The sequence below is a fragment of the Anser cygnoides genome, chromosome 3 (assembly GCF_040182565.1).
Source record: "Anser cygnoides isolate HZ-2024a breed goose chromosome 3, Taihu_goose_T2T_genome, whole genome shotgun sequence".
NCBI lineage: Eukaryota > Metazoa > Chordata > Aves > Anseriformes > Anatidae > Anser > Anser cygnoides.
The window spans coordinates 122,931,993-122,955,317 of record NC_089875.1 but is presented as its reverse complement, the minus strand read 5'-3'; the positions used below and the strand labels follow the sequence as shown (position 1 = coordinate 122,955,317).

At 71.9% G+C, this 23,325-nt stretch overlaps 3 protein-coding genes across 11 annotated transcripts; all 3 read right to left on the bottom strand.

The window, feature by feature from the left end:
• On the bottom strand, positions 1–475 carry UCN (urocortin). Its single transcript, XM_066995295.1, has one exon. It carries the CDS (start codon positions 473–475, stop codon positions 155–157), a length of 321 nt encoding a protein of 106 aa, XP_066851396.1. The 3' UTR covers positions 1–154.
• A 2,122-nt stretch (positions 476–2,597) lies between these two features.
• MPV17 (mitochondrial inner membrane protein MPV17) lies at positions 2,598–9,006 on the bottom strand. Of its 8 annotated transcripts, none has more exons than XR_010830724.1 (7): positions 6,866–7,021; positions 6,206–6,321; positions 6,021–6,113; positions 5,333–5,428; positions 3,462–3,644; positions 3,307–3,359; positions 2,598–3,232 (listed from the first exon to the last, which is right to left on the bottom strand). XR_010830724.1 is itself a non-coding variant. In XM_066995290.1 (7 exons), exons 1-7 carry the CDS (start codon positions 8,942–8,944, stop codon positions 3,163–3,165), a joined length of 528 nt encoding a protein of 175 aa, XP_066851391.1. In that variant the 5' UTR covers positions 8,945–9,006; the 3' UTR covers positions 2,598–3,162. The 8 variants fall into 8 exon arrangements, 6 of the variants coding, with proteins under 6 accessions (XP_066851391.1, XP_066851390.1, XP_066851395.1 ...); XM_066995290.1 differs by lacking the exon at positions 6,866–7,021 and adding an exon at positions 8,878–9,006 and having other exon boundaries at positions 3,612–3,644; XM_066995289.1 differs by having other exon boundaries at positions 3,612–3,644.
• A 7-nt stretch (positions 9,007–9,013) lies between these two features.
• CAD (carbamoyl-phosphate synthetase 2, aspartate transcarbamylase, and dihydroorotase) lies at positions 9,014–23,089 on the bottom strand. 2 transcript variants are annotated; one of them, XM_066995248.1, is made up of 45 exons: positions 22,824–23,089; positions 22,404–22,543; positions 21,376–21,505; positions 21,016–21,158; positions 20,722–20,863; positions 20,128–20,299; positions 19,857–20,042; positions 19,670–19,782; positions 19,288–19,433; positions 19,081–19,212; positions 18,692–18,925; positions 18,356–18,577; positions 17,824–18,012; positions 17,383–17,507; positions 17,151–17,284; positions 16,968–17,080; positions 16,614–16,864; positions 16,289–16,535; positions 16,064–16,162; positions 15,707–15,931; positions 15,444–15,626; positions 15,125–15,343; positions 14,860–15,027; positions 14,610–14,792; positions 14,420–14,524; positions 14,104–14,352; positions 13,815–13,896; positions 13,479–13,645; positions 13,202–13,366; positions 12,997–13,128; positions 12,698–12,899; positions 12,405–12,595; positions 12,198–12,338; positions 12,015–12,110; positions 11,798–11,939; positions 11,635–11,682; positions 11,089–11,133; positions 10,836–10,990; positions 10,641–10,715; positions 10,352–10,564; positions 10,089–10,214; positions 9,851–10,006; positions 9,679–9,780; positions 9,515–9,609; positions 9,014–9,139 (listed from the first exon to the last, which is right to left on the bottom strand). In XM_066995248.1, the coding sequence occupies exons 1-45, from the start codon at positions 22,903–22,905 to the stop codon at positions 9,037–9,039; spliced, it is 6,768 nt and encodes a 2,255-aa protein (XP_066851349.1). In that variant the 5' UTR covers positions 22,906–23,089; the 3' UTR covers positions 9,014–9,036. The 2 variants fall into 2 exon arrangements, with proteins under 2 accessions (XP_066851349.1, XP_066851350.1); XM_066995249.1 differs by lacking the exon at positions 11,635–11,682 and having other exon boundaries at positions 22,824–23,088.
• Positions 23,090–23,325: the final 236 nt, after the last annotated feature.

Sequence of the window (23,325 nt, the reverse complement as noted above, 5' to 3'; positions counted from 1 at the left end):
GCCAAACAGCACATGCGGGCCTGTCCGGGGCCGTGCTGGGGCCGGCACCGCACCCACGCGCCCCGGAGCAGAGGCCGAGGCGGGCGCAGCGGGCCTGGTGCCGGTGCCGGTGCCGGTGGCAGTCCCGGTGGCAGTCCCGGTGCCGGCGCAGCGCTCAGCGGCCCACGGCGTCGAGGATGAGGCGGTTGCTGTCGGCCTGGGCGCGCTGGCTCTGGGCGCGGGCGAGCAGCAGGAGGTGCCGCAGGATGTGGAAGGTGAGGTCGATGGAGAGCGGCGGCGGCTCGTCCCGCCGCGCCCGCCACGGCTCCGGGGGCGGCAGCGCCAGCGGCGGCCACACCGGGCGGTCCCGCGCCTCGGCCCCGGCCCCGGCCCCCGCGGCGGCCCCCGGGACGGTACCGTCGGGGCGCGCGGGGCGGGCGGCGGCGGGCGGCGGGCGGGCGAGCAGCAGCAGGAGGGTGAGCAGCGCCCGTCGCATCCTCGGCTCCGTCCGCACCTGCGGGGCCGGGGGGCTCAGCGCGGGCCGGGAGCCCCGGGGCGGCCGGGGCGGCTCCGGGAACCGGGGGACCCGAGGGGAGCCTCGCAACCGGCAGTGCGGGGACCGGCTCGCCGGGATCCGTCCCCTGCCCAGCTCCTGCACCGCCCCGCGCCCCGTCCCGCGCCCCGTGCGCCGCCCCGTGCATTGCCCCGCACCCCCGCCCCGTCCCGTCCCCGGTGCGCTGCTCCTGTGCCGCGCACCGTCCCCCGCCCCGTGCACCGTCCCGTACCCGGTGCGCTGTCCCCGGTCTCCTGCCGCTGCGCTGCCGGTGGAGCGCGATCGGTCCCGCGGGGGCTGAGCCGGCGGCGCGGCCGGGGTTTATATAGGTCCCGGAGCTGGGGCTGACGTCAGCACCGGGCACGCACAGACCGGAGGGGGGCGGGGGCGGGAGGGGCACCGGGCCGGTGGCGGGGAGCGGGGAGCCCGGGAGCGGGGCGCCGGCGGCGGTCAGGCCCAGCTCTCAGCGGTCCCTGGCCCGGGGTCCGTGACCCCGGAACCCTAACCCTAACCCTAACCCTAACCCTAACCGGCACCCGTCGGGCGCGCCGCCTCCCGGCCCCCGGTACAGCTCCCGGTCCCCCGTCCGCCTCCCGCCGTTCCCCCAGCCCGGTGCCGCTGTCCGCGGTGCTGAAGGACGGCGGCGGCGGGGACAGCGCGGGCTGGGCCGGGGCACCGGGGCACCGGGGCACCGGGGCGGGCGAGGAGCCCGGGGCCACAGCGGGCCGACCCGCGGGCGGTGTCCGGGACAGCGGCAGCTCCTCGGGGACACCGGGGGCGCCGGGGGGGTGCGGGGCTAGGGGGGCAAATCTACGCCACCGGCACCCGCCAGTGCCGGGCGGGCACGCGTGGCCGGGCTGTGGGCGGCGGCCGGTGGCACCGTGCCGCTGGCAGCGCTGGCGGGCGCTGGGGTCCCGGCACGCTGCACGCCGCGGGCCAAGCGCTGCAGACAGCCCGAAGCCGGAGGACAAGCCGGTGGCCAAGTAGCTGTGACTCATAGCGCCGAGGCACCGCGAGCCCACGGCGCGGCTGCTGCGTGCAGGATGTTCCAGCTCCGGGCACGGGTCGCGCTGCCAAGCGGTGAGGTGGCTGCCGGTGTGCCACGCCGCTGCCCGCAGGATCCTCGCAGCCGGGCCGGGGCCCAGCGCGTCCCACACGGTGCTGCTGTGCAGCCCTGTGCGTGGCGAGGCAGCATCAGCGATGGGCACCTGGTGAGACGGCCGGAACTTGGCGCTGCCTCCCTGTGGCTCGACCCTCAGCAGGGGCTGAGCTGGGTCCCCCATGTCCCCAGCAGCCCCAGAACCGTGGGGTGGCTGCTCCCAGGGACAGCCGCCCCCACTTGTGCCATGCTCATAGCTTGCTCCCTGCCAACACACCGGGTCCTTCCTGGGCCCCCAGATGCAGCTGTGCAAGGCTCAGTCTGCAAGCGGCAGCCTCGTCCAGCCGCTCTGGGCTGAGGCAGCGCCGCCGAGGGGCTGGGGCTGCAGCATGGGGCAAGGTTCCCTGCCATGTCCCCATCAGCTCTGCTCCCAGAGACCCCAGGTGGGATGTGCCCGGGGGAGGCCAGGCAGGTCAACTGCAAGCCAGACCGTGCTGGTCACTGCGTGACGTAGGATGGGCACAGGCATGTGTCCCCAGGAGGCAGCAGCGCAGGCAGGCTGCAGCACCGTGGGGCTCCTCGCTGCCCAGACAAGCGGGCTCGTCTCAGACAAGCCAGGTGTGGATGCAGCCCCGTCACTGCCCCAGCTCCAGCCCTCCCCCAAACCCTTGCTGCACCCTCTCATTTGGCACGTGCCCTCCCCACACCTTCCAATGCATCGTGTATCTGCAAAACCCACGAGGATCGTGGATGGTTGCATGCACAAGGCTTGTGCCTCCACCGTGCAGCTCAGCCTGTCCTGCAGCGCAGCAGGACCGGTGGCACCTCACGGGGGGAGGGCGGCGTTGTCAGGGGCCCTGCAAGCACCGAACGACCTGATCTGAAACCACTTCTGCAAGGACAAAGCCTTACTTGGAGGGACAGAGGGATGAGGGGCCCACCACAAACCCAAACGTCACAAGGATCAGCTGGGAACAGCGCCGTTTATTGGGTGCTCCGGCTGTCAGGAGTGGAGCTACACAGAAATCCCGTTCCCACTGGAGGTGTAGCTGGAGAACAGCAGTGGCTGCCGGGGCCTGTGGCTGCTTGGACAGATGGGCTGGGGCCGGGCAGCACGGAGCAGAGCCGTGCCCCAGCCGTGGTGCTGCACACCGGGGTCTGCACCAGGCCGCTGCTGCTCCCAGCCCTCATCCTTCCCCAGCAGCCCACTGGAAAAGGACAGAGCCGCCCCCAGGGAGAAACACCCCAGGTGCGGGGCAGGGCTGGGCAGAGCAGGGAGCACGGATGGGGGAATGCAGCAACGGGCAGAGCCCCGCACGGCCCCCTGGAGCAGCCCCCAGCCCCTGCCAAACCTGCTCCCCCCAGGAGCAGCAGCAACGGCCACAGCAGGCAGTAGGGGTCCCATAAAGAGAGCGGGGACAGTGCCCTGCACACCCCAGCCCCATCCGTGGCCCCCACGTCAAAGCCTGGAGGTGATGTGCTCAGGAGGCAGACAGGGAGCGGGGGCAGCCCCGGGACACAGCCTCTCCCCTCACACCCGATTTGCTTTCCAGGAGAGGTAGCAGTTCCAGACAATGGCCACGCACTGGACAACCGCCAGCCTGTGGGCAGAAGGGATGGGATCAACAGCCACGGCCGCAGGGACCGGGAGGCGGGGCCGTGGCTGCGCTCCTACCTGTGGCTCAGAGGGACGAAGTAGAAGTTGGCAATCTGCACCGGTGGCCAGATCTGGGCAGAGGAGGAGGAGGAGCGGTGGTGAGCAGCCGTGGCCGGGCGCCACCAGCCCCACGACCCCCTCCGCCAGCCTCTGCCCGTGCTCAGGGCATTCACCTGAGCCCACGGCAGCCCGCAGGCAGGGCACAGGGTGGCCACTGGGGACACGGAGGAGCCCAGCCCTGCTGCCCCGCTGGTGGGCAGAGCCAGCACGGCACCCGGGGCTGGGAGGCACGCTGGTGGCCTTCACCTCGCGCCAGCACTTACACAGTAGTTGGTGAGCAGGGCATCCACGTAGTCCTGGGAAAGACAGGGAGGCCATGAGCGGGCAGAGCAACCCCACGGCCACGGCAGCCCTGCCTGCAGGGCGCCATGCAGGGTTCCCTCATGCTCTGACCCCCCCACCTCCGTGCCTACTCGAGGGGGGCACCGGGCAGCTCCCCGCTTCCCCTGTACTGTACCAAGGGACGTGCCTGCATGGGGCCGAGTGGGGTGGCAGGAAGGGGGTGGCCACAACTGCTCTGTGCCCACCACGAGCCCATCCTGCAGCTGAGGACCATGGGGCCGTGGCCAGGCTGCCACACGCCACTCTGCCCAGGAGGAGACGCGGGGCAGGCGCGAGGCAGGACGAGCATGAGGAGGGCAGGAAGGGAGCCAGGACGGCTGCAGCAGGCCCGGGGCACGGCTCCCTCCTCCGCTTCACGCAGGCCTGCCATGAGCCCCAGTTGAGCCCTGCAGCCCATGAGCATCTTCCCAGGCACAGCGGGCAGGGACGGAGAGGGGCACGGAGCTGGGATGACCGGGCTGGGATGACCAGGCTGGCCACCCTGGGAGCGCAGTGCACTGCTGTCCCCGCGGACGTGCCGCAGCCCTGCCCCACGGCAGCAGCAGCGGTCCCCTTGCCCAGCCTGGCTATGACTCAGCCGGGAGCCCGGCCTCCTCCCGGCACTGGCCGGCAGCCCAGAACGGGGAGAGCGGGCGCAGGGGTGATGGATGCTCTGATGACGCTTCCTCTATGTGGGGAGGGATGGATGCGCCCCAAGCTGTGGGTGAAGGTGGCTGCTAGCCACCGCTGCCTGTCCCCTAGCCCATAGCTCCCCCCTAGGGCGGAGCACCAGCAGCGAGCCACAGCTTGCGGGAATTGCCCACCACGTGCACTGAGAGCCCCGCACGCTCAGGCCCCAGCCCCCTTACCAAGCAGAGGCGAGGCAGGTGCACGGCAAGAGCTGCCTGAGGCACGGCTGGGGGGGCAGAAGGGCCGGGGAGAGGTCTCTGCCCTGCACGCCAGGGGCCGGGCCGGCAGGGCAGGCGCAGCCACGCAGGTAACGTGCTCTGCGCGATGGCAGCCCCGGGCAGAGCCCCAGCCCAGCGCAGCGCCTGGCCCTGCCCAGAGCCCGCAGGGTAGGGGCCCTCAGCCACCTGCGTGCCAGGGCACCGGCGCTGCGCCCCTGGCAGACGGGCGAGCACCCCCTCGTGCCGTGTCCCGCAGCGGGTGGTCACCGCGCGCTGGTGACTCACCCTCCGGACGCGCTGACTCAGCTCGTGCGCTGGTTTCCAGCAATCGCTGCTAATGGGAGCCATCTCCGTAATGGCTCTGCAGACACAGCCAGGAGGGCCGGACGGCGTGCAGGGAGCGCGTGGCACCCCGCAGTGCGTCCAGCCCCGGCGCCCACACCCGGGGGACCGGGGGCACCAAGCACCCCTCGCCTCTGGGGCCCCGGACACCGTGCTGAGCCTGGCAGGACCAGCCCCCTGCCCCATGGTGGCCAGGGCGGCCACCTCCCCACCCTGGCCACGGGGCGCCCGCAGGAGCCAGCTCTGGGCTGTGCCCAGGGGAACAAGGGGCCGTGGCCCAGGCCATCAGGGCAGGGGCACAGCGGCACTGCTGGGGGCACGCGGCGCTGGGAGGGAGCAGTGCCTGGGCACCACCGCAGACAGAGCAGCCGAGAGGCGTCCCAGCCGCACGCCGCTCGGGCAGCAGCACGTACCTGCTGGATCTTGGACCAGTTTTCCTCCACAGACAGACCGTTCACGGCCCCTGTGATGGCGAGGAAGCATCCGAGGAAGCACGGTGCAAACCCGCCCTGTAAGAGAGGAGACGGAGCCCAGTGCTGAGGACCCTGCAGGGACCAGCGCCCTGCCAGCAGCACTGGCACAGGGCAGCCCCTGGTGGGCACGGAGCTGCCTGCGCGCCTCTGCCCGGGGCACTGGGGAACAGCCCCAGCTCGCCCCGCTCCCGGGGGCTGCCCCCTGCACAGAGCCGTAAGGGAGGGGATGGGACACCACGCTTCTGGAGGCATCCAAGGCCAGGCTAAGGGTGGCCCCACCGCCAGCCTCAGCCCTCACCAGGGCTGGTGCCAGCCCCAGGGGGAGGCAGGACCCGGCCCCTCCGGGCCCCTCGCCCAGAGTTGGGCGCAGCAGCGACGCTGGGGACAGCACGGCCCAGCCTCGTGTGCCTGCTTTAGAGCACAGACAAGGTAGCTCTGAACAGCCACGGGGGAAGGGGTAAAACAGGGATCCAAGAGACACCTAGGGCTGCGGGGCTGACCTGCCCCTGCCTAGGGTGCGCTGCACCCTGCTGTGGCTCCTGGAGCAGGGTGGGAACGCCCCGGCTGCGTGGAGGCACCGTCCTGCTGCAGCCCTGCGGCGCGGGTCCCTCGCCCACGTGGCACTGACCTGGTCCAGGACCATCTTCTTCACGGCCACGGCTTTCGTGGCCCCCGGGACGAGCCGGTCCAGCACCTTGTACCATCCACCCACAACGGGGCCCTGCGAGAGGCGGGTGAGGGGCCGCGTCCCGCTGTCCGGGCTGTGGGACCCCAGGGCCCCGCGGGGCGGCTGGCCCGCAGCACGGCACTCACCACGAAGCAGCAGCCGATCGCCACCATCCTCAGGGTGCGTTTGCCGTGGTGCTCACGCAGCCCCCGCCGCTCCACCAGCTGCTGCGCGATCACGTCGCCGGCTCCCATGAGGGCCCCTGCGACCAGCACGGCTCAAGGGCAGGGCAGGGCAGGGCCCCGGGGCGCCCGGCTGGGTGCTGCCCCTGCCCCGCGAGGCCTCCGACCGTTCCCTCCCTCGGGAAGCCGCTCTCCGGTGGTGCCCTCCCTGCCCTCCCCACCGCCGCCCTGCCCGGTGCGAGGCCCGGGGCCGGGTCCTCGCTGCTCCCCGGCCGCTGGCACGGCCCCTCGCCTTGTTTCCATATCGGTGTGAGGACCGCTGCTGTGTCCCCGCGCGCTCTGCGGGGTGCAGCCCCGCTGGGCTTTTGGCAGCTCCCGCCCTATCCCACACCCTTGACCTCTTCGACGCAACTCCCTTGGCTCCGCGCTCCTTCCCCCAGCCTTTGTGGGCTCCCCACTTGCTCCTAATGCTCCTGGCGAGACAGTTCCCAGGCAGGTCTCCAGCCCCCTGCGTTTCTGCTCCCTTCTTGGAAACCCAGGGCACAGCGAGCTCACGGCCCCAGCCCCAGCAGCCCCAGCATCCTTCCCCCGCGCCCGACACCGCTGCCCTCAGACCAGCCCTACCCGGGACCGTTTGCACACGCAGCTCCTCACCCTGGCGGGCTGAGGGCGCCGGGGACAGCAGAGCCCCAGGAAGCATCCCCGGGGAGTGCCGGGGCCCCACGGCCTCCCTGTGACAGCCCCAGCAGCCTTTCTTTCAGAGAGCAGGGCCCAGCCCAAGCACTGCAGGCGCTGCTGCACAGCAGCACCCCCAGCACCTCCCCGCAGCCGGCCCACGGGCACTGCTCCCCAGGCCCCCACGCACCCACCCCACGCAGAGGGGCCAGGCACCGAGGGCGCGCTGCCGCTGGGGCAGGGGCACATCCAGCCCTGCCGACAGGCGGCCAGGCTGGGCCCCAGCAGCGCCGGGCACCCTAACCCTAACCCCAAGGGAGCACCGGGGCCAGGCAGGGTGCTGCAGCACGGGGCTGGACGTCCCCGCTGCGCCCCTCCAAACCTGAGACCAGCCCTGGGCTGACCCCGCAGCTCCCTCCGGGAGGCAGCCACTGGCCTGCCCGGTGCTGGGGGCAGGCGGGAGGCGGCCGTGGCTGGCGGCCAGGCCGAGCGCGGGGCCTGGGGCCGCCTGGCTGCTGCCCCCGAGCGCCTTGGAGCACACCCAAGCCTAATGAGGCCACGCCGCTGGCGGCCCCGATGGGCCTCGCTGTTGGCAGCTGGAGGCTGCGTGGCCACGGCGGGGCGCGGGGCCGCTCTGCAGGCAGGGACAGGCAGGTCACCGCCGCGGGCACGTGCTGCTGCTGCCGTGCCCGGGCTCTGCTGGCATCCTGGCCCCCGGCCCGGGCTGCAGGAGGTGAAGCGCTGCCTGCCCCCACAGCTCCCGGTGCTGCTGGATGCCCCAGCGCAACCGGCTGCCAGAAAACCTCCCCAGCGTGGCCCTGGTTCACGGCTCCGCTACGCCGAGGGAGTGGCAGCAGGGTGAGGGAGGCTGCGTCGAGCAGCACACACGGAGCAGTGGGCGCACAGCGGCTGGACGATGGCACGGCCGGCAGGGAGGGCTGCGCCCAGCTGGGGCAGGGGCACTGCTCGCTGGAGCTGCGAGGACAGCAGGGCGATGGGGCTCCAGCAGCTGCCTCTGGTGGCACGGGGGGGCCTGCGCCAGCCGCAGATGGGGACCTGAGGACAGAGCCCTCCTTGGCCGCCGGCCCCACACCGAGCGCGGGGTGAACCCACCTGCGCTGAGCGGCCGCAGGGCCCCGGAGCCAGCTCAGGGGCTGCCCCGTGCCGCAGCACGGCCGGCTCCACGGGGAAGGCGCGAGGGCGGAGCGGGGCCCGGAGCCAGCCCCGGGCCGCAGCGTCCGCTCCCGGGCAGCCCCCCCGGCTGCGCCTGGCCCCCCTCCAGGCCGCGGCGTGGACGCGCACCTCAGCAGCACAGCAGGTGCCAGGCGATGAATTCCATCAAACAAGATAAAAATAACGAGGGAGCGGCGAGGCGGCCGGGCACTGCCCCAGCGCCTGGCAGCGGGGGGGGCCCCGGCAGCCCCGGGGAGCGGCGAGGACGGACGGGGGTGGGCGGGGGGGCGCGGGGCAGGGGGTGGGGCACGGGGGGGCTGGGGGGGGCACCGGGGGGCTGGGGGGAGCACCCCCAGGGGCACGGAGGGAGTGGGGGGCTCATGGGGGGGTTGGGGGGCTCATGGGGGGGTTGGGGGGCTCACAAGGGGGTTGTTGGGGGGCTCACAAGGGGGGTTGTTGGGGGGCTCACAAGGGGGGTTGGGGGGCTCACAAGGGGGTTGTAGGGCGTTCACGGGCAGTTGGGGGGGGATTCACGGGGGTTTTGGGGGGCTCACAGCTGCAGCTACGTGGACGCCGCACGGCTGGGGAGCGCCGCGCCCAGCGGAGCAGCAGCGCGCCCGCAGCTCCCGGGGCCGCCCCGCTCCCGGAGCCCCGCGGGCCCGGCTCCATCCCCGCCTCCCCCCCCCCCCGCCCCGCCCCGCTCCCGGTGCCGGCCCCGGTCCCCGCGGTCCCCCGGCAGCGGGGGGGGCGGGCGGTGCGGGGAGGGGCCCGGCCCCCCCGGCCCTTACCGGCGGTGAGCGCGGCCCCGGCCCAGCCCCGCGCCGCCAGGAGCCGCCCCCAGCCCCGCGCCGCCATGGCGGGCACGTGACCGCGCCGCACCCCCCCCCGACGATGGGCGGAGTCAGGGGCGGAGCCAGGCGCGGAGCCGGGGGCGCGGTTTATTGCCGTCAGTAGCGGCCCAGCACGGTGGCCAGCAGCGCCATGCGCACGTACATCCCCTGCTCCGCCTGCCGGAAGTACGCGGCGCGCGGGTCCGAGTCCACCTCCACGCTGCGGAAGTGACGTCACCACCGGGAGCCGGACCGGGAGCCCGGCGGCGCCCCCAAGATCGTTCCCCCCGGAGCCCCTCCCCCACCCCCCCAGATCCCGGCCCGCCCGAGCCCGCCCCGAGAGCCCCGGCCCCGAGAGCCCCCCGAGACCCCCCCCGGGTCCAGCCCCTCATCCCCGGGACCCCCCCGGGACCCCCCCGGGTCCCCCCCGGCCCCAGGAGCGCCCCAGCCCTGTCCCCAGGCCCCCCCCAGCCCCTGCTCCCCTCCCCCAGCCCTGAGCCCCCGTGGCCTGAGCCCGACACCGCCCCCCCACCCCAACACCCCCAGCCCCGAGGGACCCCAGCCCCGAGCCCCCCCCGTTGTCCCCCCGCCGCACCTGATCTCGTTGACGCGCGGCAGCGGGTGCATCACCACCATCTTCTCCTTGGCCCTGGTCATGCTGTGCGGCGTCAGGACGAACTGCCCGAAGCACTGCGGGGGCAGCCCTCAGCACCAGCCCCGCGCCCCGGCCCCCCCCAGCCCCCCCGGCCCCACACTCACAGCCTCGTACTCCTCGGCGGACTCGAAGCGCTCCTTCTGGATGCGGGTCATGTAGAGCACATCGGTGTCCGGCAGCGCCTCCTCGATGCTCCCGAACTCCTCCTGGGGGCAGCGCTGTCAGCAGGGCTGGGAGGGGGCACACCCCCGGCCCCACCGCACCCCCCTTCCTCACCTGCTTGATGCCCTTGGAGGCCACAAAGGCGGTGATGTCGGCCGGCATACGGAGGCTGGGGGGCGTCACGTAGCGCAGGTTGACGCGGTACTGGGTGAGCAGGCGGGCCAGGGAGTGCACCGTGCGCCCGTGCTTCAGGTCGCCCACCATGGTGATCTGCGGGGAGCGGTCAGCACGACCCATGGCACCGCAGGGCCCGGGCCCGGGCCCGCGCCCCCCCTGCCCCACGGCACCTCACCGTCATGCCGTTGACAGTGCCCAGCTCCTCGCGGATGGTGAAGATGTCCAGCAGCGCCTGCGTGGGGTGCTCCCCCACCCCGTCCCCGGCGTTGATCACAGGCTTGCGGCAGTGCTTGGCAGCCAGCTGGGGCACAGGCAAGGCTGAGGACCTGCCCCGGCACCCAGCGGGGAACACGGCACGGCCCTGCCCCACAGAGCAGGGCACAGCCCCGGCCATCGGGGCAGGACAGGGCCCCGCAGCCCCCCCCCAGGCCCGCTCACCTCAACAGCGCCCGGCTGGGGGTGCCGCAGCACCAGCACGTCGGCGTAGCAGCACATGGTCTGCACCGAGTCTGCCAGCGACTCGCCCTTCTGCACCGAGGACGTGGCCTCGGAGAAGGACACGACAGAGCCGCCCAGGCGGCACATGGCTGCCGCGAAGGAGCTGCTGGTCCGGGTGCTCGCCTCGTAGAACATGGACGCCATCACCTTGCCCTGCGGGGCCGCGCTGTCAGCAAGGGGAGCGGGGCAGGGGGGGCACGGGGCACCCACGACCCTGCCCCCAGCTCACCTTGAGGATGTCCAGGCTCCGCTCCTTCTGCACCAGCATGCGCAGGGTGTGCGCCACGTTGAAGAGATGCGACATCTGCGAGGAGACGGGGCTCAGCGGGGGTGGGCAGGGCACACTCCGTGGCACTGAGCCCCCCCACGCCCATGCAGGTGCCCACGGCCCCGCAGCACCAGCACCCGCCCCCAGCCTGGGCACCTGCTCCTTGGAGAACTGCCGGACGGAGAGGATGTGCTGCCCGACGAGGGGGTGCAGCAGCGGGGAGGTCTGGAAGTGGGGAGCACCCTGGGGGGACGCCTGGCGCGGGAAGGGTCCCAGGGGGTACACGTGGCTGTCCTGGATCGCAGCTGCATCTGTGGTACCAGCAGCAAGCGGTCAGCCCACGCTGCACCCTCCACAGCCCCCCACTGCCGAGTGTCCCCGACCCCCCCGGTTTCCCCACAGCACTCACCTGCCTCCGCCGCCTTCCTGCCGGCCTTTTCTCGGGCGTCCTCAGCTGGGGCGGGAGAGGGGAACAGCAGCGTTAGAGGGCGGCGGGCTGCAGCAGCCCTGCCCTGCTCTGCGGGGGTGCTTCCAGCACGGCGTGGTGCTCCTGGCACCCTCACTGCCGTCCTCAGCAGCACCGGGTGAAGGCGCCACGGGCCCGACACCAGGGTGGTGGCTGCCCTGAGATGTGAGGCCAAACCCCAGCGCTGCGCCCCACACGCGCCCCCCACGGACCCCAATCGGACGCAGCCCCAATCACACTGGCAAGCGTGGGGTCCCCGAGGTGCCGCGCGGGCTGGGGCCGGGGCAGGAGGGGAGCAGGCGGGCACCGCCGTGCCCCGTCCCAGGGACCCGGCCCCACCACGGGGTGAGAGACGGGGCCGTGCTGGGGCGGCACAGGCAGCCCGGGGCCGGCACGGCACCTGGGGGAGGGGATGCACTCATCGGCTGCGGTTAGTGCCATTTGCGCGGCCGCGTCTCATTGTCTGAGTGAGTCCCCCCCCAACATTACCGGTGCCTCGGGCGCCCGGGCGGTGCGTGGCTCCCAGCCTCCGGAACGCTGAACGGGACACAAGGGCAGGCATCAGCGGGGCACCTGGCCGCGGCCCCGGCCCCAACACGGCGGCTCGCTCGCTGCCCCGCCGCCCCCCTGCCCGCCGCGCCGCTCCCCTCACCTGGCAGCCCGGGGTCGGAGGCGCGGTGGATGCGGGGCGGGAGGTGGAAGCGCCCCTCGCCCACGGGGCCGGCCCGGCGGGGGCTGGAGGCTCGGCCGCGCAGCGTCTCGCCCGCCCCTGCGTGCCTGGGCCGCTCGGGGGTCTGCGGGGAGAGGCCGAGCTGGAGCCAGGGCCGGGCAGGGCAGGGGCTGCCCTCCCAGCCTGCTGCGCACCCTACCTTCACGCTCTCCTTGGCGGGGGCCATGTGTGGCACGGGCACGGCTCCCATGGGCCATTTCCTCACGTCCTGCCCGTAGCCAGGGGGCACCAGCACCTGCAGCCACAGCGGGTGAGGGGCCGGTGCTCGGTGACCCCCCCGGGTGCAGGGGAGCAGCACCGAGGACCGGCGCGAGGGCCTCACCTGCCCGTCGATGTAGGCGACTTCCCCACGCAGCACCACCCTTCGCACCGTCCCCTTCACCTTCATGCCCTCGAAGGGCGTCCAGCGGGCCTTGGAGAAGGCCGTGCGTTTGGGGATGACCCACTCCTGCTCCAGGTCCACCTGCCGGGAGAACATGTCAGAGGTGCTGGGGCCAGGCCCGGGGCGGGCAGCGGGGCAGGGACCCACCTCCACGTAGGTGTCCTCCTGCGCCGGCAGCCCAAAGATCTTGCGGGGGTTCTCGTAGAGGCGCTGGACAATGTCCTCCACGGTGAGGCGCCCCTCGGACACGGCTGTCAGCAGCAGCGGCAGCATGGTCTCCAGGCCTGGGTAGCCGGGGGGTGGCTCCATCCCCTGCTTCTCCTCCAGCGTGTGCGGGGCTGCGAGATGGGGCCGGTCAGCGTGGGACGGGGCTGCGATGCCTGGCCGCACGAGGACCCACTGCCGCCCCCACCCCACGTCCCCGGTCCCTCAGGGCTAACCGTGGTCCGTGGCGAAGCAGTCGATGGTGTCCATGTTCTCCCAGAGCGCCTCCACGTCCTGCTGGGTGCCCAGCGCCGGCCGCACGGACCCGCAGCCCGCCCCGAGGCGCCCCAGGTCATCCCGGCACAGGAAGAGGTGGTGCGGGGCCACCTCGCACGTCACCGGGACCCCCTTCTGCTTGGCCGCCTTGATGAGGAGGATCTGGGGGAGCCACGGTGAGGGCAGCTCTGCGGCCCCCCGCGCCACGTGCCCCAGCACCGAGGGCTGCTCTGAGGGGACCCCGGGGCCCTCTGCTCACCTCCTCCCGGCGGGCCACATGGCAGATGTGCACGGGGCGCTGGTGCAGCTGGGCCACCATCAGGACAGCAGCCACCGTCTGCCTCTCTGCGTGGGCCACGATGGGCAGGTGCCGCGGCCACTGCTCGAAGTGCTGGGGGAGATGGGGCTGGTGGGCACCAGGGGCCCTCGCCAGGCCCCCGCCAGCCCCCGCTGCGGCTGCTCACCTCCATCCACAGCGACACGTCATCCATCCGCAGGCTGGAGAAGGTGTCGTTCAGGTACAGCTTGAGCCCAGCAGCCGCCCCGGCCAGGGGTCCCAGCGAGCGGACGTTGTCCGAGGAAGCACCCAGGAAGAGGGCGAAGTCGCAGCGCGCCCCAGCCTCAGCCAGCTGCGGGCAGTGGGATGTAGCTGGTGCCGGGCAGGGGCTGCCCCCCCCGCCAGCCCCGGCAGCGCACGGCGAGGGGAGGGCGGTGGGGGCCGCAGCAGTGCCATCTCCTTACCTTCTGCGCCAGGGCAAAGGAGGTGGCATCGGTGATGGCAGGGCTGGTGTTGGGCATGGCACACACCATAGTGACGCCCCCGGCCAAGGCAGCTGCTGTGCCCGAGGCAAAGTCCTCCTTGTGGGTGCCGCCCGGCTCACGGAGGTGCACGTGGACGTCGATCAGCCCTGGGGAGCGGGGCAGCATCAGCAGCAGTGGCCCTGGGCAGGGGCTGGTGCGCCGGGACGCGGCCGATGCAGGGGACGCCAGCAGCAGACAGGAACACCCCTGTCCCCAGGGCTGCCCCGGGTACTCCCCTGGCCCCGTGCTGCCCCCAGAGCCCCCAGCCCCACCTACCCGGCAGGCGGATGAGTTTCTGGGACGTCATGCAGTCCACGTGCATCTTGAGCGGGGGGGCGGCCCCGATCTGGCCCAGTGCCTGTGGGAGCAGCAGCTGCCAGGTTAGATGTGTCCTCCAGGGGTGTGCGTGGACAAGGCTCAAACAGGGCCAGGACGAGGGCACCTACTCGAGCCCCAGCCCAGAAGCCGCCCTCCCGCCCGTAGCAGAGCCCATGTACGTCGCCAACCCTGCAGCACCCCCGGCACCCCCCTGCCTCACCCGTCCCCAGCTCGTGCCCAGTCCCACCTCCACAAAGAGCTTGGTGCACTTGATGTCGATGATCAGCGGCACCGAGTAGTCGACGGCCAGGCGCCGGGTGCGGTACCCCTTGGTGACAAAGGAGGAAAGACGCCGTCCCCCCGAGTTGCGCATGGAGAGGTTGATGACCATCTCAAAGTGGTTCTCAGCCAGGTAGTCCAGGATGCTGCGTTGGGTCTCACGGGCGCCGGCCTCGCTGCCGTCTGTCTCCTCGAAGTGCCAGTCCACCGCCATCACCTGCCCGCAGCACCCTGTCACAGCCCTGCGCCGCCCCCAGCCCCCCCACCGGGCCCCGAGCCCCCACCTTGATGCCGTGCTCAGTGTAGAAGTCGGCCGTGCCGAGGCTGGCGTACAGGTTGTAGCCGAGGCTCTCCAGGGTCTGTACCGTGGGCAGCAGCTCGCTCTTGTTCTGCAGCACCACCGCAGCTGGTCAGGGCACTGGGGGGGGGACCAGGCCCCGCCAGCCCCAGCCCCGCAGCCCCGGCCCCACACACCTTGTAGCTGCCGATGGTCAGCAGGATGTTCTTCTTGGGGATCTTGAAGCCGGTGCTGAGCATGGCCTTCAGGTAGGCCTCGCAGCGGTTCTCCCCGAAGCAGGCCACCTCGCCCGTGCTTGTCATCTCCACGCCCAGCACCACGTCCGCACCCGCCAGGCGTGAGAAGGAGAACTGGGGCACCTGGGGGCAGCAGGGCTCAGGGACCGCCCGCACGCGGCCCCCAGCCCCGGCCCCAGTCCCCACTCACCTTGACGCCAACGATGCCCGTGCCTGTCATGAGCCCCACAGGCTCCACGTCCTCGCCCATGATCACCTGGCTGGCCAGAGCCACCAGGTCCACCCCCAGGGTCTTGGAGACGAAGGGAAAGGAGCGGGACACGCGCACGTTGCACTCGATCACCTTCAGCTGGTCGTCCTGCGGAGAGGGGACAGGTGTGAGGGGCGTCCTGGGGCCGCAGGGGTCCTCGCGGCACCCCTCCCCGGCACGGCCCCGTCCTCCCCGTCGGAGGTACCTTGGCGATGAGCTGCAGGTTGAAGGGCCCGGTGACCTGCAGCTCCTGCCCGATGGCATGGACGATTGCCTTGATGCGCTCCAGTGTCTTGGGGGTGATGTCCTGAGGGGGCGTCACCAGAGTGGCATCGCCTGAATGCACCCCGGCATTCTCCACATGCTCCGAGATGGCGATGGCCACCACCACACCGTCGCAGGCCACCGCGTCCACGTCAATCTCCTGCGAGCAGGCACACGGTCACCGCCCGGCAAGGTGCCGAGGAAGGACCTAGCTCTGGAGGCGCAGCAGCCACCCCTAGGCTGCAGGAGCCCTGGCCAACCTTGGCCTCCTGGATGAACTTGGAGATGACAACGGGCTGCTCCTTGGACACGGCCACCGCGTTGCTCAGGAACTTCTCCAGGTCACTGTCCGAGTAGGCCACGTTCATGGCCGCGCCGCTCAGCACGTAGGAGGGCCGCACGACGCAGGGGTAGCCCACCTTGCCGCAGAAGTGCTTGGCCGACTGCGGGACAGGCAGGCACCCTCAGCCAGCGTGCCCAGGGCCTGTGCCCTCGGGCAGCCCGTCACCCCCACCGCCCCCACCTCCATGTCAGAGAGCTCCTTCCAGAGGGGCTGGCTGATGCCGATGGTGTCGAGCAGGCGGGAGAACTTGAAGCGGTTCTCGGCTGAGTCAATGGCCTCCGGGGAGGTGCCCAGGATGCGGCACTGCTGCCGGTGCAGGGCCATGGCGATGTTGTTGGGCAGCTGACCCCCCATGGACAGGATCACGCCCTCGGGGTTCTCCAGCTCGTAGATGTCCATCACCACCTGCACGTGGGGCAGGGGGCTGGCTGGGAAGGGGTCGCGGTGGCCCCCCCCATCCCCACTGGCCCCGCAGAGGGCAGGGCCCGGGACACCCCCACTCCAGCCCCACAGCGGGCAGGGCCCCAGCCCGCTCACCTCAAAGGAGATCTCGTCAAAGTAGAGGCGGTCGCACATGTCGTAGTCAGTGCTCACTGTCTCGGGGTTGTAGTTCACCATGATCGTCTTGAAACCCATCTGCCGGGGTAGACAGACGAGGTGAAGCCGAGGGCACCCCCAGCCCCATCCTCTGACCACGTTTCCCACCACCTGCCCAGAGACGCCCGCACCACCGGGCCCGTGGGGCGCTGGGGCCCAGCCAACCTTGCGGAGCTCCTGGATGCAGCCCACGGCACACCAGTCGAACTCAACGCTGCTGCCGATGCGGTAGACGCCGGAGCCGATGACCATGACGTGGGGCTCGCGGAAGGCCAGGTCGTGCTCGGTGCCGTTGTAGGTCAGGTACAGGTAGTTGGTTTGGGCCGGCCACTCGGCCGCCACGGTATCGATCTGCTTCACCACCGGCAGGATCTTCAGGTCGTGCCGCATCTTGCGTACGGCCAGCTCGGTGCTGCAAGGGGCAGGGTGAGAGCCAGGCCGCAGACCGGCACCAGCAGCAGAGCCGGGGGCCGCCCCCTGAGCACCTCACCTGAGCACCGCCAAGGCCACCTGCTTGTCGGAGAAGCCCAGCTGCTTGGCGCGCTGGAGCACAGCGGGCGGCATGGTGCTCTGCTCCTCGCGGTACGCCTCCAGCAGCACCGCGTGGTCCGTGATGTTCTTCATCTTGTGCAGGAACCAGCGGTCGATCTTGGTCAGCTCGTAGAGGCGCTCGATGGAGTAGCCAGCCCGCAGCGCCGCAGCCAGCACAAAGATCCGCTTGTCCGTGGGCGTCTCCAGCTCCTGGCAGGATTTAGGGGTGAGTGGGGCTGGGGGGGCCTGGCTGGCAGCGCAGCCCCCCCGACCGACCCACCACCCTTTGCACCCCGTTGACCCCAGCACTCACCACATCCGAGGCTGGTTTCACAGTGTGGTCAAAGCCCACGCAGTTCTCATCCACCATCCTCAGCGCCTTCTGGAAAGCCTCCTCAAAGTTCCTGCCGATGGCCATCACCTCCCCTGCGGAGGGAGCCGTGAGCAGCCTGGACCCACACGCACCGCCCCGCGCTGCCGGCCCCGCCGTGCTCACCCACGCTCTTCATGGAGCTGCCGATCTTGGTGCTGACGCGCAGGAATTTGCTGAGGTCCCAGCGCGGGATCTTCACCACGCAGTAGTCCAGGCTGGGCTCGAAGTTGGCAGTGGTGGAGTTTGTGACCGAGTTCCTGGGGACAGGAGGGGACGGGACAGTGTCAGGGGCCTGCAGGCAGGGCCCTCGGGACATCCGAGGTCTGTCCCCGGCCCCCAGCGGCGATGCCATTACCTGAGGACGGGCAGGGGGATGCCCAGGGCCAGCTTGGCAGCCACGTAAGCCAGGGGGTAGCCGGTGGCCTTGCTGGCCAGGGCAGAGCTGCGGGACAGCCGGGCGTTCACCTCGATGATGTAGTACTGCAAGGAGCAGGCAGGGGGGCTGAGTGCGGGACGGGCCCCTCGCAGCCCCCCCACCCGCAGCTCAGCTGGGATGGGAGACCACGGAGCTCAGATGGGAGGGCAGCGACTGCCACGGGGCAGAGACCGCCCAAGGACCACACAGCACCGGGAGAAGACCGGCAGGGAGCCAGGCAAGTGGCCGACACGGCGGGGCCCAAGGGCAGCAAGGTGAGGCTCAGCCCCGTGGCACGGCGCGGGCAGGACCCCAAGCTGGGCTCCCCCACGGCTGTCCCGGTGGGCTCGGGGACGGGGCACGCAGGGGGGCTGCGCTCACCTGCTCCGACTCGGGGTTCAGGGCAAACTGGATGTTGCACTCGCCCACGATGCCCAGGTGCTGCACCACCTTCACGGCCGTGCGCCGCAGCATGAAGTACTCGGTGTCGTTGAGGGTCTGACTGGGCGCCACCACGATGGACTCGCCCGTGTGGATCCCCAGCGGGTCCAGGTTCTCCATGTTGCACACCTGGCAGCAGGGGGTCAATGCGGGTGGCCCCATTTGTGCTCCCACCCCACTGCTCCGCCGCGCCCCAGAACGGTCCCACCTGACCCCCATCCCCCGGGGACCACGGGGGGCTCCCCACACAGCCAGGACTTGAACACCAGCCCCTGCGACACCGCCGTGCTGCCGGCCCCAGAGCACAGCAGGGCACCCGTCCTGCTGGGCAGCAGCTGTGCCGACATCAGGAAAGGGGCCGGGAGCCCCCCGGGGCCGGGGCGCAGCAGGGAGCCCCTGCCCCCGTGCCCTGCAGCACCCACCCCTCCACAACCCCCCCGGGGGCAGGGGGCTCCCCGGCCCCGTCTCATACCGTGACGCAGTTGTTGTAGGCGTCCCGCACCACCTCGTACTCAATCTCCTTCCAGCCCTTCAGGGACTTGTCCACCAGGACCTGGGAGGTGTGGGTGAAGGCCTGGCTCACCAGTGCCACCAGCTCCTCCCGGCTGTTGGCGAAGCCGGAGCCCAGGCCCCCGAGGGCATACGCGGAGCGCACCAGCACCGGGTACCCGAGCCGCTCGGCCGCTGCCTGCGCCTGGGGAGGGTAGTGAGATCAATGCCAGGGGTCAGCACCCTGCCCGGGGCTGACCCCCATCCTGCCCCCCCGGCTCCATCCTTCCCCGTGACTGCCCCCAGCACGCCCCCAGACCTGCTCCAGGGAGGCAGCGGCCTCGCTGGGTGCCACGTGCTCCCCGATCTCCTCCATCTTTTCTACGAAGACTTTGCGATCCTCCGTCATCTCGATGGAGGCGACGGGGGTGCCCAGCACCCGCACGCGGTACCGCTCCAGCACCCCAGCCTTGGTGAGCTCCACGCCGCAGTTGAGGGCCGTCTGCCCCCCGAAAGTCAGCAGCACCCCATCGGGGCGCTCATTCCGGATCACCTGGGGGGTGCAGTGCGCATTCAGCGGGGCTGCACCCTCCAGCTCCATTGCCCTGCTGCCCCCCAGGCAGCGCTCCACCACCCAGAGACCCCCAGGCAGCCCCCGGCAGACCCCCAGCTCCCCGTCCCCATGCCCCCCAGCCCCGCGATGCTCACCTGGGTGACGTACTCGGGGGTGATGGGCAGGAAGTACACCTTGTCTGCCAGCCCCTTGGAGGTCTGCACCGTGGCGATGTTGGGGTTGATCAGCACCGTCTGGATGTTCTCCTCCTTCAGCGCTTTGATGGCCTGGGGGAGCGGCAGGCTCACAGCTCACGGCCTGGGCCCGCCGCCCCGTGCCCACCCCATCCCCGGGGCACTCACCTGCGACCCTGAGTAGTCAAACTCGCCCGCCTGCCCGATGGAGAGGCCTCCGGAGCCCAGGATCAGCACCTTGCGGGGCCGGGCCGGCTCCTGCCCCGCGGCTGGCGCCTCGCTGAACGCCAGCCAGTCCTGCAGGCGCTGCCGCACTGCAGGGGACGGGACGGGGGGTGCCGTGAGCCCCCAGGCACAGCCCCAGCCCCACGGCCCCGCACACCACAGCCATGGCCCGCAGCCCCTCTGCCCCTGGGCCCCAACCTCGGACCCCACACACAGCCCCAGTCCTAGCATCCACCTCTGCCCCACAGCCCCCAGCACAGCACCCCTCGTGCAGCGCGGCCCCAGGCGCAGGGGGCTCGGCAGCACCCTCGTGCCCCACGCCCACCTGTTTTGGCACTGCCATCCCCCTGCTGCAGGTCCCGCGCTGCCTCCACGAAGACATCAAAGAGTCCCTCCAGGTCTGTGGGGCCGGCACGGTGCTCCGGGTGGAACTGGACACTGCAGGGGGGAGGTCAGGCACCTGCACCCCAGCCCCACACAGGGGCCATCCCCCGCTGCCACCCCGCGCCCACCTGAAGAAGGGCTTGTGCTCGTGCACGAGGCCCTCGTTGGAGCGGTCGTTGGCGTTGGTGAAGAGCGGGGCCCAGCCGGGCGGCAGGCTGCCTGCCTCCACCGCGAAGCCGTGGTTCTGCGCCGTGATGAAGCAGCGCCGCGTGTCCTCGTGCAGGCAGGGCTGGTTGTGCCCACGGTTCCCGTACCTGGAGCGGGGACACGGGGTGTCAGGCACCCCCAGGCAGCCAGGACCCTGCGCGGGCTGCCTGCCCACCCCCAGACCCCTCTCACTTCATCTTGTAGGTGCGGGCGCCAATGGCCAAGGCGATCAGCTGGTGCCCCAGGCAGACCCCAAAGACGGGCTTGGGCTGGGGGGCCCCCAGCACGCTGCGCAGGCTGGCCACTGTCTGCTGGCAGAGCTGCGGGTCCCCGGGGCCGTTGCTGATGAAGAGCCCATCGAAGTCTGTGCCCAGACAGAAGCAGAGTCACAGAGGGGACACCAACCCCTGTGGGTCACAGAGGGATCGCCCCAAGCCCTACCCAGCAGCCCAACAGAGATGCAGCCCAAGTGCACAACCTCACCAACTCCCAAAGAGAGTTGCACAGAGGTATCCCGAACCCACAGACCACCATCCCACTCACAATCATGATGCCCCAGCCCCACATCTCACTATGTCTCCTGCAGGATCCCATCGCGGGCCCCCCCCAGAACCACTGTCCCCCATGACCTCAGGGTATGATGATGCTGAGGTGCCCAAACTCCCTGTCATGGGGCAGGATGTGGTTCCCCAAGGCCCCCGGCACCAGCTAAGGAGACAACCCCTGCTCCAGATCCCACCCTCCCCTTTGCAGGGCCCTGGGAGCCCCTGGCCGGGCCCACCCCACCTGCGGTGTCCAGGGGATGGTCCCAGGGAACCACGGTGACGGCCGCCCCCCGCTCGCACAGGCACCGGACCTGGTTGTACTTGAGGCCGCAGTCGACTGCGGTGATCCGCAGGGATCCGCCCGGGTTGAACACACGGGGTGTCTGCAGGGAAGGTGAGTGCGGGGACCAGACGATCGCCCCAGGCCCCCTCCCAGCCTGGGGCTGGCCCTCTGCTGCAAGGAGCCCTGCAGCCCCAGCTCAGCACCAGGCACCCAGATCCCCCCGACCATTCACACCTGTGCCCCTGGCCATACCTTCAGTGACACCTCCTGCACGAGATGCCGCTTGTTGGGGTCCTCAAAGGGGAGACTCGTCTCGAGGGTCTCATCTGGCACCAGCTTCCCCAGCAGCGTCCCCTTCTCACGGATCTTCTTTGTTAGGGCCCGAGTATCCACCCCTGCAGAAGGGCCATGAGATACGGCTGTGCGGCCCCATCCCACCCCAGGCAGGACCCCATTCTCCAGCATCTTCACCACCCCAACCCTGGGTGGAGCCCTGGGGAGCAAATCCCAATGCAGAGGCAGGTCTGGTCCCAAACTCACTGCCCCAGCACCCTAGGCGCGCCCCAGCTCCACCCCTACCCCTGCACCCGACCCTGCAGCCCCCAGCCCCACCTGCCAGACCAGGGATGTTCTGCTCCTTGAGCCACTGGTCGAGGGAGCGGGACGCGCTCCAGTGGCTAGGGGTCTCCGAGCACTCGCCCACCACCAAGGCAGCCACATGGATCTTGCTGGACTCGAACCACTGCAGGAGCAGAGTGTGAGCATGGCCGGGATCATGGCCATCAGCCCACGAGAGGTCCCCCGCACCCCGTGGGTGCCCAGCCTGGCCATCTCATGGGGCACCGTGGGACAGCTACAGCCCAGGGCTGTGGAAGCCCTAAGGGATAGGGCCCCCCAGCCCTGGCCACGTGGCCAGAACACCCTGGCAGGGCTGGCGTCATCCCTGTCTCGCCCCACACCCAGACCAGTAAGGTCGAAGCTTGGTGTGGCAAGTGCTGCTGGACCACAGCCCCGGGCCTGGAGGCCAACACAGCCGTGGGGCCCCTCAGCACAGGGCAGATGTGGTGTGGGACAGCACCACCAGCCCCAGCCCCAAACAAGCCAGCGCATCCCACCCTGCGGGATGGGGGCTTTGGACCCCGGGAGCAGAGCCTAACAGAGCCACAGCAGGGACGGACCCACGCGTCCCCAGCACGGCAAGAACTGCCAGCAGCGTGAGTGAGGCTGGGGACGCCTGACCCAGCAGCACAGGAGGGGGCCCAGGGGCAGCGCAGCGGGGCCTGAGGTGGACACGGAGCTGCCGCAGCGGGGCCTGGACTCTGTCCTGGGGGCAGGGGCGGCCGAGTGGCTGGGAGGGGCCCGGGGGCCTTGAGCTGCTCTGCCCCCCGGCCCCAGGGGTAGAGACCAACGCCCCGCACCCGGAGTCACCCCAAGAAGCGGCACCCAGCCCCGCAGCGCCTCGGTCCCGGAGCACAGGGGTGCTGCAGCTCCCGGTCCCGCTCCCTGCCCGGCGCTGGGTGCCCGCGGCATCGCAGCACAACCTCCGCCCGCCACGTGCCGCCGCGCCCCAACGCGTGCCCGCGGGCGGCGAAGTTTGGCAGCGGCGCTGGCAGCGCCCCGGGAGGCGGCCGTGCCCTCACCCGGCTCAGCCCGAAGGGGTCGGCCTCGTCGCGGGGCACGCCGTAGTTGCCGACGAGCGGGTAGGTGAGCACCAGGATCTGGGCCCGGTACGAGGGGTCGGTCAGCGCCTCGGGGTAGCCCACCACGCCGGTCTGGAACACTGCGGGGACAGCGGAGCCCGAGCCGTGGCGGCGGGTCCCGGCCGGCCCTGGCCCCCCCCCCCGCGGCACCGCGCCGCGCCCCCCCGCGTGCCCCCACGTCCCGCGAGCCCCGGCCCGGCCCCGGCGCCCCTCGGCCGGGGCCGCCGCCGCCGGGGGAGGCGGGAGCGGGGCGGGATGGGACGGGACGGGACCCCCCGGGCGCCCACCGGCCCCGCTCCCGGGCTGGGCAGCCCCCGCCGCGAGGGGAGCGGAGCGCGGCCCCGGCCCGGCCGCACTCACCGACTTCCCCGGCGGCGGCGGCGGCGGCCCCGAAGGCGCGGCCGCGCAGCACCGACCCGTCCTGCAGCACCAGGCAGCCCATGGCGGCTCCACGTGCGCTCCGGCGGCCGCGGCGGCACCGAGCCAGGCGCGTGCAGCGCGGCGGCGGCGGCGGCGCGGAGGATCCGGGGCGGGGCCGGGGCGGGACGGGCCGGGGCGGGACGGCCCCCGGCGGCGGGGCGGCGCCGCTGCACCTGGAGCACCTGGCGGCCGGGGGCGCCCGCGGGGCACGGAGGGCGCAGAAGGCCCGGGGCCTGCGCGGAAACGCGAGGCGGGAAGGAGGGGAGGCGGCTCCGCGCGGCGCCTCCCCCGGCCGGGACCGCCCGCTTGGGCCGCGCCGCCGGGAGGGAGCGGTCACGAGTGGGGAAGCGGCGCGGGGCCCGCCGAGGGGAGGCGGACACGGCCCCGGGACCGCCGGTGGAAAACGGAGCGAGGCCTCCGAAGGCAGGGACCAGCACCATGT

Coding starts and splice junctions, on each gene's coding strand:
- CAD (XM_066995248.1), bottom strand. CDS start 22,905: ATGGGCTGCCTGGTGCTGCAGGACGGGTCGGTGCTGCGCGGCCGCGCC. Junction 18,926..19,080: donor CCCCCGAGTACGTCACCCAG/GTGAGCATCGCG, acceptor TGCACCCCCCAG/GTGATCCGGAATGAGCGCCC. Junction 13,129..13,201: donor ACGTGTCGCTGTGGATGGAG/GTGAGCAGCCGC, acceptor CATCTCCCCCAG/CACTTCGAGCAGTGGCCGCG.
- UCN (XM_066995295.1), bottom strand. CDS start 475: ATGCGACGGGCGCTGCTCACCCTCCTGCTGCTGCTCGCCCGCCCGCCG.
- MPV17 (XM_066995289.1), bottom strand. CDS start 6,941: ATGCTTCCTGGGGCTCTGCTGTCCCCGGCGCCCTCAGCCCGCCAGGGT. Junction 6,322..6,865: donor GCGTGTGCAAACGGTCCCGG/GTAGGGCTGGTC, acceptor TGCTGGTCGCAG/GGGCCCTCATGGGAGCCGGC. Junction 5,429..6,020: donor AGAAGATGGTCCTGGACCAG/GTCAGTGCCACG, acceptor CCTCTCTTACAG/GGCGGGTTTGCACCGTGCTT.